Source organism: Anabrus simplex, chromosome 1 (genome assembly GCF_040414725.1).
Source record: "Anabrus simplex isolate iqAnaSimp1 chromosome 1, ASM4041472v1, whole genome shotgun sequence".
Classification (NCBI taxonomy): Eukaryota; Metazoa; Arthropoda; class Insecta; order Orthoptera; family Tettigoniidae; genus Anabrus; species Anabrus simplex.
This window is the reverse complement of record NC_090265.1, coordinates 789,555,596-789,575,594: the sequence shown is the minus strand read 5'-3', so window position 1 is coordinate 789,575,594 and position 19,999 is coordinate 789,555,596. Positions and strand designations below refer to the sequence as shown.

The window sequence follows — 19,999 nt, the reverse complement described above, 5'->3', positions numbered from 1 at the left end:
ATCACCACCACCACCACCTCTCACCCAAAGAATTGAACTGGTAGTTCTGTCCAGTTTTGCTTGACATCATCTTCCAATCAGAAATAGAATTTGTTGCAAGTTCTTTAACCAAGTAACGCTTTGCATGTTTCTTGGCTGTTTTCACGATAGCTGCAAACTCTGTAGGTCTACTCGTTAGTAATCTTCCCCCCTCTTTCTATACAAGAATGCATACTGTCACCTTCATTTTCAGGTTCTTGACATAGTAAATGTACGTACTTATAAGAATTTGTTTTTGTCCTGGGCAACACAGTTGTCACTATAAAACACACAAAAAAAGTTGAAACATTCCCATTTGGTAAAGGTATGCCTGCCTCTTAAGTCATAAGAGCAGACAATAGAATCTTCTATGGTCTCATTCCTTTCCAACTAATGCATTCTGTGTTCTTCGAAACCATCTTGTTGTGATTCCTTTTCTTCTTCAGACAAATTCTTGTATGACTCCCAAAGACTCCATAGATTTTTCTTAGGCCTGAAGAAACTCGTGTTGAATTCCTCCATAAACATTTGATGGTTGATAGGAAGTTCGACTGCATTGTGACTCTGTTGATGACAGTGCTCCTCGTACAGTTTATCATCATCATCATCATAGAACCCCTCCAGCATGCTGGCTAGGGTGATGTTGAACAAGTCTTCGCCATTGTCTGTCCAGAAATGCCTCCTCTCTCACTACTAACTCCCAATTCCCTCCTCTTCTCTCCACATCCTCTCTCAGCTGGTGTAGCCTTCTCTTCCTAGGTCTTCTCAGTGGCCTTATTCCTTCAACTCTTCTTCCTAGGCATGCATGTAGTGTTCTTGTGCCAGGCATTCGCTTTACATGTTCATACCATGTTAGTCTCAAAGTCCTTAGCTTCTCTTCTATAGAGTCCACTTCCTGCTCAATTCTGATTGGAATATGCTAATGAAATGTGTACTTGTGTCACCCAGCATGAGTAGAAATGAAGACAGCCTTGCAGAATTTTTGTATGTAAATAATTTTAATTAATTTCTACCATGTCAGGATATTCATGTCAGTGTTCCAAGATATTACAGTACAATTAATCATGCTACTTTGTGATTTATCAGATTACTTCTTTCCTTTGCTGCCTTTCATCATAATTAAAAAGATTGCCAACAAATGGTGGATTATTACAGTACTCTTTGCATACATCCCCTATTGGGAAAGGTTATTTATGAGTACCATAAACATTTCTAGACAGTGTTAGCATTCATACACATATTAAAATATAAAATACTTCCAGTGGTCTCACTGATGACGTTGTGATTAGTGTTCCATATCAAGACCTTGGTTCTTACGAGTTAATACATAGTGCCATTTGAGCATTGAATATGCAAAATACCCCTATAATTGTAATTCTGTTATTGAGGAATTGACCTGGACTAATCATTATGAAAGATACTGTTGATAGATTTTTTTTAGGAGATCAAAATGTGTGATAAGTCTCTGTTAAATAAGTGTGAGTGTTATGTTTAATATGAAGCATTTTAATCTTTTTTATTAGTTTATGATTCTTTTCCCTACAAGTTTTGATAGGTTCTAGATTTAGCTAATATTTATAGTAATTGTCATGTAATTTGACAAATTTGGCTATGGTTTATGGCTTACTGTAGTGAGATTTATGTTGGTTGGGGATTAGAAAATTCTTCTGTACTCAGCAGATTTGTGAATTTGGGTTGCAGGTTTTATATTGCAGAACTGACTTGTGCAGTGGAGAGTGTTCATAAGATGGGGTTCATCCACAGAGATATAAAGCCAGACAACATCCTCATTGATCGAGATGGCCACATAAAGCTGACTGATTTTGGTCTTTGTACAGGCTTTCGGTGGACACACAACTCCAAGTATTATCAAAGAAATGGTAATTATAAGCTAAATATTGCTTTAATCCACAGTTTTAAAGTACTTTTAACTTGGCTCTAACAGGGCCATATTTACACATGAGTCACCTTTGGTCATGATCTTGGGGAGGCAACTTTCAGAGGGCAGCAAATTTAATAATTTAATTACAAATTTAAAATTTAGAAAAATGAATACGTGCACTCATGATACAAGCCTATATTACAGGTTTTTTAGAGAATGATCAATTACTTAAATAATGTTTTCACTTACTTATTATTTGATATCAGACTATACTTATTTGTAGTATAATATCCATTGCAGAGTTTAAATTTGTGACCTCCTTATTGTTACGGCACAGATCATATTACTTCAAAGGCAAGTAACACGTGTTTTGCAGATCATACCTTTGATTAAATAACTGAAATGAAGAGAATATATTTACACTTTATAAAGGAAAAAAGAAAAGAAATTAAATAAGGAAAGTAATAAAAGAATATGTTTGCCTAGAAATATATTTGTTAGAACTTCAAATTGAAAGTGTACTCATTTGTATTATCCATCTTATGTCCAGCTCCATGGCTAAATGGTTAGCGTGGTGGCCTTTGATCACAGGGGTCCCATGTTTGATTCCTGACAGAGTCGGAAATTTCAACCGTAATTGGTTAATTTTGCTGGCACGGGGGCTCAGTGTAGGTGTCGTCTTCATCACCATTTCATCCTCATCATGACGCGTAGGTCACCTTTGGGTGTCAAATCAAAAAACCTGCACCTGGCGTGCCGAACTTGTCCTCGGACATTCCCGGCACTAAAAGCCATACGCCATTTCATTTTCATCCATCTTATGTTAATGTCTTATTTTTCCAGTAACATTTCAGAAGCAATAAAATAGAACAGTTTAAGAACCTTGGTTCTTTGGACAACGCTGAGTGTGACACTATTCCAGATGCCTGTGCATGAGTAAATGTGGCCTGGATGAAGTGGCGGCAAACAACTGGTGTTCTCTGCGATCATCCAATATGCCTGAAGTCCAAGGTTTACAAGGTTGTTGTTTGCCAGTTGCTGTGTATGGCTCTGAATGCTGATCAGCAATAGTCAAGCTCGAACAAGCCCTTCATGCCATGGAGGTGTGCATGCTCTGCTGGCCATTTGGCCTGACCCGGCTAAATAATGTCACCAACATAGACATCCAGAAAATCATGGGACCTTCCCCAATTGTAGACAAGATGCGTGAGACCTGGCTTCGATGATATGGCCACGTAATACATTGAGAAGTTACATCTATTGTAAAAACGGAGCCTCGCATCACAACATCTGGAAATGGCCACATGGTTGGTCCAAGAAACTCTCGCTTGATCGCCTTCAAGAAGACAGGCTATGTCCATTTTGTTCCAAATGATGATCTCAGTATAACCGAGTGGAGGTTGACTAGCAAAACAGCGGACCCTGCTCCATTGAGGGACAAACGCTAAGAAGGTGATGATTTAAAAATTGTTTAATTCTTTATGAGCATTCTGAATCACCTGCAGTTTCCAATAATTACCGTGAGCCAGAAAAAAAAAAAAAAAAAAAAAGAAATAATAGATTGAAATTAATAACAGCTTTATTGACTTTTGAAGTGCTACATTTTTCTTGTGTTTATTTTTCCTCAGTAATTTGTATATTGATTATTCATTTCATTATCTTCCTTTCAGTTGTTTTCACATGTTCTGAAAATTTTATTGGGAGGGCGGTGGCATTTTGTTAGTAGCCCGGGGTTGCAAAATGGTTAAATAGGGCCCTGAACTGTAATGAATGTTAACCCATTTATGCCCAGTTGAGTCATTTTCAACCCATTGAATTTTGCTGTCGTATAACAAACTTGCTCTGTAAGCTCTAACCAAATTGTTTCAGTGAACCACAATATAATTTTCGAGTTAATTACTCAAGAGTTTGTTAATTGTTTCTATCATTCTTGATTTAGAGTTAATAAAGGAAAGATGAATTGTCCAGCTGTCTACATTAAGTAAAATTATTTGTACTTCTCATTTAAATTTGTGACTTTGCTGTATTATGTGACAGTTAAAACTTTAGTTGTATAGATGAAAGATTTGTTAGTTGTGTATGTTACGAAGAATCTGGTATTTTACTTAGTGCCAGTACATCGTATGGGTCGAAAATGACCCGCGATCTATCATTCACTTACATTTTCGCTGACTGGCTATAATGCACGTATTCATAAGCTTGGGATATGCTAATTATTGGTCAGCATTTCATAGCAGAGTAAAACAACAATTAATAGCAGAAATTTTAGATGAACTTGCAGTAGCCAATCCCTCAGATGTAGCAGTCTCTGAACTACATACCGTAGAAGTCTGCTATAATGAGTACGGCATATAATGAGAACCCTGTTATAATGACCTTTTTTGTCTGTCCCTTCAACATTTGTACATTAAACTGTGTATTATCCTTCGGTTACAGCGAGAGCCCCATCACTGACACATCCATTAAAACAAGCGATTTACTGGGCGAGTTGGCCGTGCGGTTAGGGGCGCACGGCTGTGAGCTTGCGTCCGAGAGATAGTGGGTTCGAATTCCACTGTTGGCAGCCCTGAAGACGGCTTTCCGTGGTTTCCCATTTTCACACCAGGCAAATGCTGGGGCTGTACCTTAATTAAGGCGGCCACTTCCTTCCAACTCCTAGGTGTTTGCTATCCCATTGTCGGCATAAGACCTATCTGTCTCGGTGCGACGTAAAAACCACTAGGGAAAAAAAAAAGAGCGATTAAGCGTGCACATTTTTTTTCTGTTATGACATTTATGCACCCAGCTTATATATTACATGTGCTCGATCATCTTCGGCATCGTTTTCTCGCTATGTCCACTAGCGAGCTCTCACGTCATATTTTGAAGGCAATGTTGGAGTCAATTAGTAATGCACGTCGACTGCTGTTTCGTGAAGAAAAGTGGAAATGAAGGAGGAGAACATGTTTTCATAATGTGTAGATAACGTGTCTGATAGCAGTTGTTAACTCTTGAAAAATAAAAGCTGAAGTAAACGATTGCTTGATTTTAATGCTAAATACTTCCAAGTAAGTAAGAATGGAATACACGTCAAGATATGGCAGAGTGCATCATGATTTCAGAGGTTAGTTTTATATTTTTTCACGTCTGGTTAAATTTCAGAAAGGCTATTATCATGTAAATATATGGCAAGAAGGTTATCATTTCTCTACTGGTGCTTGAAATTTTTTTTCATGATGTATATAGTATGGTTAAGTTAGGTTAGATGACACTGTTTGAGTAAGAAAACTCAAATGTTTGCCACAAATTGTTATCGATCATCTTCGGTACGGTATCATTTTCTCACTATGTGCACTTGCGGAGCTCTCTTGTCGACATTCGAAGGTGTCAACCATCAACTGCTGTTCCGTAAAGAAAATCAGAAATGAAAGAGGAGAACATGTTTTCATAATAAATGTGTAAATAATGTGGTTGATAGCAGTTGTTAACTCGCTAGAATTAAAGGCTAAGTAAACGATCTCTTAATTTTAATACTCTACACTGAAATTACAGTAAGTAAGAATGTGATACAACTCAAGATATGGCAGAGCGCATCACTAATTTCTGAGGTTAGATTATATTTTCTCGCGTCTGGTTAAATTTCGGTAAGGCTATTCCCATCTAAATTTACAGCGAGAAAGTTATCACTTTTCTACTGGCGCTTGATACGCTACCGGTCAAAAGTTTTAGATCACCTATCACAACTGTGGATTAGTGGTTAAAACAGGGATTTCGTTTGAATATTTTAACATATCCCCATTCTGTAACACAAGTATAAACATGTAAAGACTAAGCGCCTCTGTTTTGTATTTGATTGGTTGTTCACATAGAGGGGCGTTGATGAGTATCCTCAACTACACTGACATGCCTTTACCTAAGAAGTTTCCATTTGAATACGTCTCATTCCTTCAGTTGTCTGTGTAGCAATCAGTTTGCATTAGCGTACAGTACCCTGTGTGGATCTAGCAGTGTGTATTCCTGATTAGGTTCATACCATATTACTTCCTAGAATTGAAAAACATGCTGTAATTGTAGCTCTGCATCAGGATGGCTATTCTAGTAGGACAATAGAAACAAAAGTTGGCATAGCTCAATCTACAGTGCTATATACATTGCAGCGGTTCAAGCAAACTGGTGAGTTCCGTGGTCTGGAAGACCCCGAGTAACATCATATGTGTACCGAGTAAATATCAGAGGACTCGTACTGCACCTGAAATTCATGTGGAAGTAAATAGTATGCGAGCAGCTCCAATCTCTGTCTCAACAGTGCAACACAGTCTTCATGAACAAGGTTTAAAGGAGTGCATAGCGGCCAGAAAACTGTTATTACACAAACAAAGTAAGGTGAAAAGATTGCCATGGGCACAGCAACATAAAAACAGGAGCGTGCAGCAATGGTCCAAGGTGTTATTCACGGACGAGTAAGTTGAAGTATGATTTACATGTTGATTCCCAGAGGGCAAGCGGGCATCAATTATTGGTAGTGAGACAAAGTCTCCCATAGTGCATTGGCACTGCTTGTGGTTACAATTAGCCTACGCAGTGGCCTCCATGGTGTGCACTAGCCAGCGTCTTGGTAGGTGTGCTAGGTACCAACTGATGAGCCCAGCCTAGCACACGGGGGCGAAACGCTGGCAACCAGAAATGAGTTAGTTGGAAAATTTATAATGTCCAATAACGGACCATTTATATTGGTATTTTTAAGTTGGAAGTATTTGGAAGCCATGGTCGAATGTTTGCTCGTCGACTTCGTGCAGAATACTTATTAAAATAATTAAATTGTTTATTGTTCATCCACCTATTCAATACATTAAAGTCATAAGAAATTTTAGGTTTTTATCTTTATTATATTAGATGAAATGGATAAGGATAAAATCCTAAAATTTCTTATGACTTTAATGTATTGAATAGGTGGATGAACAATAAACAATTAATTATTTTAATATGGATCTACAGTGATATTAATCACTTGCAATTCGTGGATAACGTATGAAGAATCAGTGTGTGACGCCAGTGATGAAACATGGTGGAGCGTCGGTCATGGTGTGGGGATGTTTTGCGAGTGATAAAGTCAGTGATCTAGTAAGAATTAATGGAACATTAAAGAAGGAAGAATATTACTGGATAATGATCAACAGTGCTGTTCCATCTAACAAGAGACTTATTAGTCGTGGGTGTATTCTGCTGCAGGACAATGATCCCAAACATGCTTCCAAAATGTGCAGAGGGTATGTCCGTAGAATAGAGAAATGTGGGGTACAGAAAAATATAATTTGGCTAAGTCTGTCACTTGACTTAAATCCCATTGAATTCTTATGGGATGAACTTGACAAGGTGGTCAGAAAACTGTGGTTATCTAATGTTAAGAATAAGAATATTTATTCACCATCAGTCATTTACATGAAATAGGTTGTGTCATTCAATATTACAGACAATGTACGGTTTGGTTACACTGTTTGAAGAAGAAAACTGGAACTTTGCCACAAAGGCCTCTGGAGTGATACTATAATTTTTTCAGGATGAAATTAAACATGCACTTTCACGTAGTATCGAATTTAAACAAACTGATTGCCATTTCATACTGATTTTGATGTGTACAGGGTTTTTACCGACTTTTAGGAAAAATGGATATAACGACAATCTGTTATAGCAAGTAAATTTTTCACCGTTATGTGAATTCTCGCTATAACAGACTTCTGTATTTTTATATCGGCAGAAGATGAAATAGATTCAGGTGGTGGTGGTGGTGGTTGTGAAGACTGTGCTGACCCTGACAGATGAAATATTGCCTAGCTTCAGTTTCGAGCAGAGTTTGTGATAGTTACGGTAGGCCTATAGTTTTCATTGTACCTGCGGATACACGATGTAAAATGCCCTCATGTCGGAAAAAGTCGTATCTAGTGTTTCCATATCCCTGTTGGATAGTTTTTATTCATATACTCATTTTTTTAAAATTTTTTTTTTGCTAGTGGCTTTACGTCACACTGACACAGATAGGTCTTATGGCAACGATGGAACAGGCAAGGCCTAGGAGTTGCAAGGAAGCGGCCGTGGCCTTAATTAAGGTACAGCCCCAGCATTTGCCTGGTGATGAAATGGGAAACCATGGAAAACCATCTTCAGGGCTACTGATAGTGGGATTCGAATCCACTGTCTCCCGGATGCAAGCTCACAGTCACGCACCTCTAACCGCACGGCCAACTCGTCCGGTTGCATACTCATTAGTAGGTTTACCTCAGTGATCATATAAAAATATGCTTTACAGGAAATAATTTACATGGATAGTTTAGAAGTTGTCATCATTTTAGTGAAAGCATAGGAATGGTTTAATAACACATGGGAAGAAAGGAGTGAGCTGACAAGCAAAATGCGTGGCTGAGTTACATACTTTCATCAGAAGAAAAGTAACTGATGTCATCTGTAAGGCTTTATCACCTTAAATACAAAATTGCTTCCATCCGAAGCTGGCGCAGATCACTAGCTTAATTAAAAAACTAGCTATTAGACCAGTCAGTGACAGGTTATATTGGGGAGATGGAAGTTTATGCTTTGGCTGCAGAGTAATATCTTGTGCTTTACTGGACCTCAGCTTGTTCATAATTAAAAGATTTGCTTTTAGGCTCTGACTGGTTTGGTGTTCACAGTGGCATCTCTCACTAAGTTGCACAGAACTATTTAAAGGATAAAAATCTTGCATATTTCAGTTCATATTTGCATTATTTCTTTAATCTAGTGAAACTTAAATTATCACCACTACTACTAGGGTTGCCAGGTTTTTGAAATGCCAATAAGGGACAGGTCATGTGGACATAACGTAAAGATATTTGCTCAAGAAAACACTGAGATACTAGGTATAATATCTCTCTCTCTCTCTCTCTCTCTCTCTCTCTCTCTCTCTCTTACCAGATTATTGAGATCACAAAATGAATTAATGTAATAGAAAGACATGGAGAAAAAAAAAAGAGAAAGCCTGCAGAAAATTACATTTTTCTTTCAAAGGTAAAATATGTACTTTGTCCATTTCAGTCACTTCAACATTTAAAAATTTTATATACTGTCTAATATAATGTTCCAAAACTAAAGTTCAGAAAATTAACAAACTACCATCAGCAGCCCTAAAAATGGTGGCTGGGCCATTGTCAATCACTTGTTTTTTTTCTTTCCACTGTAAGCAAGTGATGAGAAATGAGTGTTGAATAACCCTTTCCACCTTGAGATATTTTCTTTGAAATTTGAATTGTTTTTTCTTATTTCAGTGTACATAATTTTGAGCCTAGATTTCAGGAAAAATAGTAAAAAAAATTATTTTTGTCACCATTCTCGTGTAAAACCACCCACACGATCGTGCTAGTTAGGGTTTATTTGAGCACATTTCTTTGCTGAATGACACATATTAAGCATATGGAATTCTGTAATTGGATGATTTTATTTACAGTTAATCAAATATATGAAGTAAAATAGGTTATAAAACATCAATATAGGACTTACATACACAGAGTACTTTTTGAAAAGTAGTCTTCAGTTCGATGCCGGTGGGGGACTCGGTGATTGAGGTGTAGGTAAATGATTATTTGTAGGAGAATTATCATCAGTAGAATCATTATCTCCTGTGTGCTTTCTTTTCATCAATATCACCACCGTGATGAGAATCATCAGAATCTGCCTACGTGTGAAGATATAGGTTCAGTTACCCACTCATCATCATCATCATCATCATCATCATCATCACCATGTTCACTGAATAAGTCCTCATAATCAGATGCATACGTTAAACTTGCTATTTCTTCATCTGATATCCCTAAAATTAATATAAATACATGTGTTTTGTATTCACATAAGTATACTAATGCTTAATTAGAGAATACTAATGATCATTTTTGAGGTTAGAAACACACCATTAACTCAAATTAAACCCCTAACCTGCAACATCGTGCTAGTTACAGATTGACAGTTTGTTATAACCACTAGGTTCAAAAAGTAGCATTGTTAAGGATATGTATATCTTCTGTGATGATTCTAGGATGTTTTAAAATGATTCACAACGAAATCAATATATAAAAGATAATAAAAGGGAAAAGTTACCTTGAGGCCGCACGGTATGTTTTGTTCACAGAAGTTTAAACACGTATGCTGCCTCCTTGTGCCCAACTATCGAAATAAAAATGACTGCAATACGAAGCGCGGAACCCGCACGATCATTGCAGTCCGGTGTGACACTGGGAAACAGGGCTAGTTTTCTTTTAATAAAATAAAAACCCAACCTGCACGATCGTGTGGTTCTGGGTGGAAAGGGTTATCAGTTTTACTATGCTCCACTGTTGTCCGGTCCCAAGCCTGGAATGAGAAAGGAGGAGGGTTAGCTGGATTAGCAACCAACTTGTAAAAACAGCTAACGCAGAGTGTTAAGCAGCGGTAAATAACTCGACCCCCGAAGGTAGGCCAATGGCTTCGGACAGATGAGCCTCGTTAGGATTGGGTTATGGTCGCGCAATGGAGGAAATGGCACTGAAATCCAGTGTGTTCTAACCCAACAGCAAAGCATGTGGAGGAGGAACCTCTTATTGCTTAGTTCCCAACGGCTCTGGAGGTGGAAGAGGTCATGCCAGATGGATTGGCTGTAAAGGCGGAACTCAGTTGTACTCTGAGTCTGCGGCAGTCCATTGCAGTTCGGTTGCTGGAAAGTGAATGTCTCATGCTATGTGTGCCGCAGTGAATGGCTCCAGGACCATAGTGTGTGGCAAGTTGTGATCCACCGTAACCCATTAGTGCATAAAGTTAATTGTTTGCGTTTTATTTCAATTTATCTACACATCTCCACTCTTAATAATTGCAGAAGCACAATCCAGCAATCAGAGCTCATACAAGTGATAGTTTTATTTACACAGACTGTCCAATATATCGGATGCTATGCACTCAGGTCAGTACAACAATACTATTTACTCAGCATTATATTGTACAATAATGTTGTAAGCTAGGTAGTGTTAAAGAGTTGGATTATCTTATCCAATTTACACTGTAAAGTAGATCTGCAATTTCCACTAAAGACTTATCACAGTACTGTGTACACTATTTACGGTTATGTATTTACTGATTATGATATCTACAGACGGATTTCAGGTGAAGTCCAAACTGGTCAAGCTAATCCACTCTTCAGATGTCACTATAGGACTTGGAAAAGCTTTCATTGTGGTACAGATACTTCGCTTTTTTTTTTTTTTTTTTTTTTTTTTTTTTTTTTTTTTTTTTTTTTTTAAACGCTGGACCACCATGATGCAATGCTTATTTTCTATCTGTATGTAGTTCGTACCAGCAGTGACAACACTGTTGTCATTCCAGTGCACCAGCGATGAACCACCAAAACTCCTGCAGTCATATTATCCTCTTCCTTTTCCTGTTTGCCTTTCTTTGAAGGGAGCACTTCTCTGTCTGGTTTTCTTGAAATGTCCCTGTGCACTTATTCCCTTTGAAGCCAGATGCCTTACCAATTTCGGGAATGTATAGTAGTTGTCAAAGAATATTGTATGCCCCATGTTTGATTTAGTTCCACTTGTATTGTTGAGAGGTAGGGCTACACTTCCCCCAAGTCCAAATTATTTCAGCCTTTCATTTACATTGCTGTATACACTTGGAAAGGTGGAAATGTATCCTATAGCCACTGGCAGAGAAAGAAGTCTAGTGGAATTCCACAATTTTGTGCACCATCTGATGGGGGTGGGAGACAGGTAAATAGTCACCAAATGAGATGTAGATTGTGATCTTGTCCACTTTGAAGTTTCTTCTTTTGTTACAATTTGATCTACTAATGCTTTTGAATTTTCTATTAGGGATATCGGAAACAGGGGTACTGGCTCAATCTTATGTATGACGCTCTTTATTTTCATATGACAGCTTCCTTTTGTGCGGTTTTCTGGTTTTTAGTTCCATCTGCAAACTTTCAGTAATATTTTGACTACCACTGGACATAGCCTTCCCTTTTTCATATTTTGTTGAAGCAATTTGCCCTTCACATTTTCTCAGAAGTAGGTTTCCACCAACATAATTTAGATTACCCCCGTAATCATCTGTCATCGTCATCATCAACCGTTTCACACTCGTCATCAGGAGGTTTGATGTGCTGCTCCTCTCCAAATGTTGGTTCTTCCTCCAAAACTTCCAATATTTAACTCACCATCAAACTAGTAAGGGAATACAAATGTCTAAGAATGTGAATTTCAGGACAGCTATATTTTTATTTATTTATTTATTTATTTTTTGCTAGTGGCTTTACGTCGCGCGGACACAGGCATGTCTTATGGTGACGATGGGATAGGAAAGGCCTAGGAGTTGGAAAGAAGCGGCCGTGGTCTTTATTAAGGTACAGCCCCAGCATTTGCATGGTGTGAAAATGGGAAACAACGGAAATTCATCTTCAGGGCTGCCGACAGTGGGGTTCGAACCCACTATCTCCCGATTACTGGATACTGGCCACACTTAAGCGACTGCAGTTATCGAGCTCGGTGACAGCTATGTTTACAAGCCTCTGTCATGTCAATAATAAAACGTAATTGACATCTTTGTGTGTCAGTAGATTCATAAGAGTGTCAACAAGATGGTCCATATTAAAGTTTACAAATATTGGAAATATTTGTTAATTCATAAATGAAAATCTCGACAGTTGCACGAAACTCTGTACTATCTTGCCGTCATGCTTGCAATAAGTGTGATTCAACAGTGAATGGTAAGGATAAGGAATGATGTGTTCTTAGTTCTTGTTAGCTACAGCCTTTCTGAAGCACAAGAAAGTATCGCGGGCTTAAAACCATGCATAAATATCACACAATTTTAATTTGTTTTGATGTCCCATTTTTTGGACGCTATGCACTAATGGGTTAAACAAACTCATGCCTATGGCATTTTTTCCTCCTGTTCCTCTAAAAGTCCAACGGCAGTGGGATAAGGATGACGGAAGCAGGTTTCGGTAAACAGGAAGCTTCTAGTCTGGACCTGCCACGAACCTACTACGCTGGCGTAGCAGGGGGAGAGGTGATACTTCCACATGGCGCGTTCCAGGTGGCGGATAGTGGGGTCCTAACTGGCTTGCCAGTGGATTTGAGGGAAATAAAATACCTCTCGTGGACCAAACACACAACCCCTTGTGGGTGGGGGACTCAGACGAGGAATACACCCACGGTATCACCTGCCTGTCGTAAGAGGCGACTAAAAGGAGTGACCAAGGGATGATTGTATTAGAACCATGAAACTACTTGTGATTAGTACCACCACGCGGGGAACACCATGGGTCGCTTTTACTTGTGTGTAGTACCACAATGTTCGGTACCAAATAGATTTGTTATCAGTAGCAAAAGAGTACGTTACCGGCTTTTACAGTACCTGTGATTGGTAGTACTATATGAGCGACACCATGGTTCTGGCTTGCCTATGATTAGTACCCACTATATGAGGAACACCAAGGGATATCGCGAGTCCCTGTGGTTAGTACACTTATGTGATGAACACCATAGGTTTGCGTTGCCTATAAATGGTGCCGCAATGTGCAAAAACCCATAGGTGTGTATTACATGTGTGAATTTCATTACCTGTGAGTAGTACCATAATGTGTGGAATACCGCGAGTCTATGCTACTTTTGCTTAGTACCGCAGCATGACAAATAACATGGTTCTACTTTCCTAGCGATAAGTACCATTGTGGGGGGCCGCTGACTTAGATTTTGGATTTTGGGCCCCTCTCGACTGCAGGTATTGATTCAGTATTGTGCTATAGAAGCAGTCCCTTGGTCAGTAATTCTATTGTTCTACGCCAGCTTGTGTACATGTGAGGCACTGTGGGTTGGTTCCACTGATCGTTTTAAATTCATATCCATCCCTCCATTCATTCTTCGTCTTCACGTTTTGAATTGTGATCAGTGGATGTTTTTGGACTTTTAATTTGACATTCCATTATGTCTCATTTCGTACCATTAGGGGCCGATGACCTAGATGTTAGGCCCCTTTAAACAACAAGCCTCATCATTATCAGTCTGGACCTGCACGTTGGCGGCAGATGTGTGATGGTCACCTTCTTGAGACCCTGTGACTACTCATGGATCCGGTCCTGCATCTGTGACTGGGCAGGCCTATTTAGGACCACCACTGCCCACCCTGAATGGGGAAGGACCTAGAAACTGTGGGCTAAACTTCGGTAGTCACTTTCAGAACCTCTTTAGGGAACCGCACTCAGAGGGTCACCCCATCTAGCGGTCGAAATCATGAAAGAAGGAAATCTACGTTTATCACTATTGGTGCAGGGAACATCAGAACATTGTTAGACAACGATAACAGACCAGGATGAAGAACAGCTCTCATCAGCCATGAGCTAAAGAGACTCAATATTGATGTTATCACCCTGAGTGAAACCAGTTTCACGGGAGAAGGGAAAATCACCGAGGCTTCATCAGGCTACACCATCGTCTGGGAAGGAAAGGAGTAAAATGAATGTCACATCCATGGTGTGGGTTTTGCAGTAAAGACCAAATTGGTGAATGATCATAGACTCGTTCCCACCACAGTAAATGAAAGTCTCATGACTCTCTGCATACCTCTTGCAGGAGGCAGGTTCATTACTCTCATCTCCATATATGCCCCCATTCTTAAGGAGACGAGGATTCTAAGAACCGCTTCTACCACCAACTGAACATAATCCTCACCAACGTGGCTGCTACGGAAAAGCTTGCACTACTAGGAAATTTCAACACCAGAGTGGGAAGGAACAACCTCTTGTGGGGAAAAATCATGGGAAAACATGGAATTGGGAACTGTAATGCTAATGCTTGGCCTGTGTACTGAGCATGAGCTCTTTATCATCAATACCCAATTCCAACTGCCAAATCGCTTCAAGACCACATGGATGCACCCACGCTCTAAACATCACCCGACAGTGCGACAAGAATGATGTCCTAATCACGAAAACAGTCCGGAATATTGATGACTGCTGGACAGATCATAAACTTCTTATTAGTCGATTCAGGATTACCATCCAGAAAAAAGCCACAAACCCACTTCACGAATCCAACAAGGTAAAAGCTCAACACCTCTAAGCTTCAGCTTGATAGTGTTGCCACAGAATACCAAAACTCTGTTCTAGAACAATTAACTCACAATCTAATAAACGCAAAGTGTGTAGAATGTGAATGGACCACACTTCAAAATACCATTACAGAATTTGCACAGAAAGTCATTGGCTGTGAGGAAAGGAAGAGACAAGACTGGTTTGATAATAACAATGAAGAAATCTTGAACCTCATCAAGGCTAAACGGGATGCCTATCTATCTGTTTCTCAAGATCTATCCTCCTGAGAGAAGAAAATGCATTTTCAAGAACTAAAACAGAAGTGTCAGTCTGAAATTAGATACATAAAGAACAACTAGTGGCAGCAAAAAGCCGAGGAACTACAGAAATGTGCAAATATCAGGGACTTATGCAACTTTTATGCAGGACTGAAAGAACTGTATGGTCCTGTCTGTTCATCATCAGGAACTCTGAAAGCTGTTGATAATACCTCCATTCTTACAGACAGCCAGGACATCTTCAAACGATGGAAAGAGAACTCCAGCTCACTCTTGAACCGTAGTTTGCTGCTGCTGAAGATTTTCTTCAACATATTCCTCAACATACTCCTCAACCCTGGATGGACACACCTCCAACCTTCCAAGAGTTTGTCAAAGCTCTCAGCAGGATGAAAACAGGGAAGGCTCCAGGACCAGACAACATTCCTCTTGAACTCATTCAAAGTGGAGGGTCACCTCTAAAAGCCAGGTGTTTCTATCTGATTCTTTTAATCTGGGAAACCAAATATGTTCCTGCTGCCATGAAAAACTCCAGAATTGTTACAATCTTCAAGAAAAGTGATTGTATTGTCTGTAGAAACAACCGTGGTATATCCCTGCTCTCCATAGCTGGAAAAATATTTACTAGGATCTTACTGAATTGACAAGTTGTTTCTGAGAGGTTACTACCTGAATCTCAGTGTGGGTTTTGTGCCTCTCGTGGTACAATTGACATGATCTCCAGGAGAAGTGCAGAGAAAAATTACACCTCTGTTCTTAGTGTTCTATGACTTTGAAAAGGCCTTTGATACGTCCCTCGAAACGCTATGTGGATGGTTTTGAGATGCTTTGGATGCCCCGAGCATTTTGTTGGTCTCATCCAAGCTCTCCATGATGGTATGGTTGGTCAGGTACTGTATCAGGATGATATCTCAGAAGAATTTTCAATCACAAATGGACTCTAGCAAGGATGTGTACTTGCACCTGCACTTTTCGCCCTGTACCTGGCAGCTATGCTTTGAGACAATCCCTGCAAACACCACAGATGTGGAAATTAATTATTGGTATGACGGGGGGGGGGGGGGGAGCTTTTCAACCAGACCAGACTTCGCTCCAAAAGATTAACCTATTCCACCTGGGTCACAGAATTGCTATATGCAGATGACAATGCTTCTCCAGCCCACACACTAGAAGAGCTTCAACAATCTGTCATCTGCTTCAACAGAGCTTATGAATGTTTTGGCCTGACTGTCAACATTCAGCAGACCAAAGTGCTTACTCAGCCTGCTCCTGGAACCCACTCAGATTTTGATATCACCATATCTGGCACAGCTCTGGAAAGGGTGGAGCACTTCTCACACCTTGGGGGTATTCTCTCAATGCACTGTGCTTCTGAGAAAGATGTGGAAAACAGAATACAGGCTACTCGTGTAGCCTTTGGACGTCTCTCTCATCGTGTATTCCAGAACAAAGATCTAAGTATCTGCATGAAAATATTGGTGTACGAAACTGTTATTTCTATGTTGCTGTACAGGTGTGAAACCTGGACCCTATATCGCCGGGACATCAAGAAACTGGAACGCTTTCATCAACAAAAACTTAGATCGATCATGAACATCAAATGGGATGACTATGTAACTAATATAGCAGTTTTCGAGAAAGCAAAGTGTCAGACCTGGGACGAAACGCTGGTTAATAGAGCAAACGCTGGAAAAGCCATCCATCTAATTTTTGATCTGAAAGCAAAGCTAATACCAATATTTCAGGTTCCGTATGCGAATCAACATCTATATCATCAAAACAAAGCCAAACAGTATCGAAACCACCATCGTTGGTCATCGGCTTAGATTGGCAGGCCATATCCATCATATGAGTGACAGCAGATTCCCTCGTCAAATTCTGTATGGTGAAGTCAGCACTGGCAAGAGTGCTCGTGGTGCTCTGAAGCGATATAAAGACTAACTTAAGCAGACCATGAGAAGAGTAGATATAAACCCAAATACTTGGCATACTCTCGCATTGGATCGCCCTCGCTGGCATGCTATCATCTCAGCTGCAGTTGCACAGTTTGAGCAGGAACGTCGAAGACAGGAAGAGGAAACTCGCCAGAGAAAGAAGCTATGTCAAACACTGCCATGTCCCCCACCTTCAATCGGATGCAACATGTGTGACCGCATGTTTTATGCAAGAATTGGTCTGATAAGCCATCAGCGCCACCTTCATTGTGTGGTCTGATCGTAGGATATAAACTTCATGGTCTAAGGATTACGGAACTGCAGGCAAGAAACGAAAACTTCAATATGAGTATTGGCCGACGACTATGCTTTCACTACCCATATTAAAATATTTATACCTGCGACTTCATTATATTGACAGTTGATCACTATCAAAGGGTAGAGAAGGGTCCAGCTTTTCAGTACCATTAGCTTAATATAGAGTCCTATATAATTGATACTAGTTTCGACCCCACATACATTGGGTCATCTTCAGCCATGATCCAATTGGAAAACATAATTATGCTCACATATACCCAATAATAAAGAAAACAATCTGGTATGTCTCGATTTAAAATCCAAGTCTATAACATTGGTGAAGTCCAACAACGCATCCAAAATTGAAACCAAATGACACATCAAAACTGTTGGGGCTGGTGCCGAACTATGTCGTCGTTCCTAGGAGACTTGGCCGTTTGTCACTTCACCATTTTAAAATTTTATATACTGTAACAATATAGTATTGCAAAACTGAAGTTCAGAAAATTAACAAACTACCTTCAGCACCCCTGAAAATGGCTGGGCATGATCGGCCACTGTCAATCACGTTCCTGCCTCTAGATATAGATACCATTTCCTTGGTCACCTTCTGGCCTTTCTTTCCTAAATCTTTGCATTAGAAATTATTAATGAAGATGATGTGTCTCAATGAAATTGAAATAATAAATAAGGTAGTTCAACCTATTCAATACAAATAAATACGAAATGTAGTGTTATATTCCTATTAAATTATAAGTGGAAGCGGTACCGGTTTCGACCCCAATCCGGGTCATCATCAGCCGAATAAAATGCAAAAAACAATGCATAGCTAAGAAAGAAATTAAAGATCAAGTCCCCACAAAAAGAGTTGAAGAGGCAAAATAAAACAACGGGGATAGGTACTGTAAAATTCAGAAGAAGTAGAAGGTAAGTCACTTAACACTAGAACGGCCGCAGCGGTCAATTTGACTGATGGGAAACTTTAATACTTTGCCATGCCCATGATTTTTATTCCTATGATCGGAGGTTTACGAAATGCTCATGTGGTGAGCTGTTCTTCTCGTTAACGTTTTATTTAGACTGAAAACTTCAAGCAGTGGCGTAAAAATCATCGACCTACCTAGAACTGCCGGAGCGGTCAAACTGACTGGGAATATTTCATAGATCGATGGATTTGTGTTTGAGCTACGATATTGTTATAGAATAATACAGATTTATACACAATAATGGAGCACTGCACTTTGTTAGAACTGTACAAATAAATAAGTCCGTTACGACAATGGTTTTGATCCTGCTCAAGATAAACACTTCCAACCCATTCTTTTCGCGCACTGGTGGTTGTGTACTGGGAGTAGCATGTCTCGCCGTTCACGTGGGCTCAGTGAGCAGGAGATACTCCGTAGACTGCAAAATATTGCAGAAAATGAGTTTGGTCCTGAAGAATCCGATGATTCAGCAGACAGTGATGATCTGGAATACATTCCATGTACAGTTCACTGTGATTCCGAGAGTGAAAGTGCGGATAGTGATGATGTCATGGAGTGGGATAATGAAATGTATGCACCCCAAAAAACAGGAAAATCAGGTTAGTAAAAATCATGATGTAATATGACGTGATTTATTGTTAGTGCACTTATATGATTATTTTGTTCTAGTTGTAGGGTTTCACATACGGCTTTCGTTGTTCTGTTAGTTATAGAACCTTACTTTCAGTAATATGAGGGAATCATCAAATTGCTAAAATAGTTCTTTCCCTTTTTACAGTTGAAAGTGCACTTCAGCAGTTGTCAGCTCTTCCTGAAGCTAATATTACTGTCCCTGTGAACAATGTCAACAATCAGTTGATTGCTCGTGATGGTTTACCATGGGATGTTATTGAAGTTGGTGCTTCTTCAACATCAAAACGTACTGAGCAGAACATCTTACGTGAAGCTAGTGGTCCTACTGCATTTGCTAAACGCAGTGTTTGTGATAATGTAGCGAGTACTTTTCGGCTGTTGATTGACGAATCAATTCTTCGTCATAAAAAAAAAAAAAAAAAAAAAAAATACTGAGGCAGAGGCTAGGAGGAGACTTCAAGAGAATATCTGGACCATTTCACTGGAAGAGTTGGATGCATTTATTGCATTACTTTACGCTCGTGGTGTATATGATATGAAGGGAAAATCTGTCGACTTTCTTTGGTCGAAAGACTGGGACCCACCTTTCTTTAGTGAGACATTGTTACGGCAGAAGTTCAAAAGTATTATGCATTACCTGCGTTTCGACATGATATCTACAAGGTCAGAGCGTCTGCAGAATGATAAGTTTGCGCTTATGTCAGAGATCTGGAATAAGTTCATAGATAACTGTCAACTATGCTACAAGCCAGATGCAAACATGTGCATTGATGAACAACAATTTCCTACTAAAAGCAGATGTAGATTCACCCAATTCTTGGCAAACAAACCTGACAAGTTTGGCATCAAATTCTGGGTCAACGTGGATGCAAATTCTAAATATACCTTGAATGCGTTTCCTTACCTCG

At 39.5% G+C, this 19,999-nt stretch overlaps 1 protein-coding gene across 3 annotated transcripts in view; it reads left to right on the top strand.

Moving 5' to 3' along the window:
* Nucleotides 1-19,999, top strand: part of wts (serine/threonine-protein kinase warts) — a 252,134-nt gene that overhangs the window by 179,955 nt on the left and 52,180 nt on the right. For all 3 annotated transcript variants that reach the window (XM_067136256.2, XM_067136255.2, XM_067136257.2), the window contains one exon: nt 1,720-1,898. In XM_067136256.2, coding sequence (XP_066992357.2) covers nt 1,720-1,898 — 179 coding nt within the window. The remainder of the gene's footprint in view (nt 1-1,719; nt 1,899-19,999) is intronic.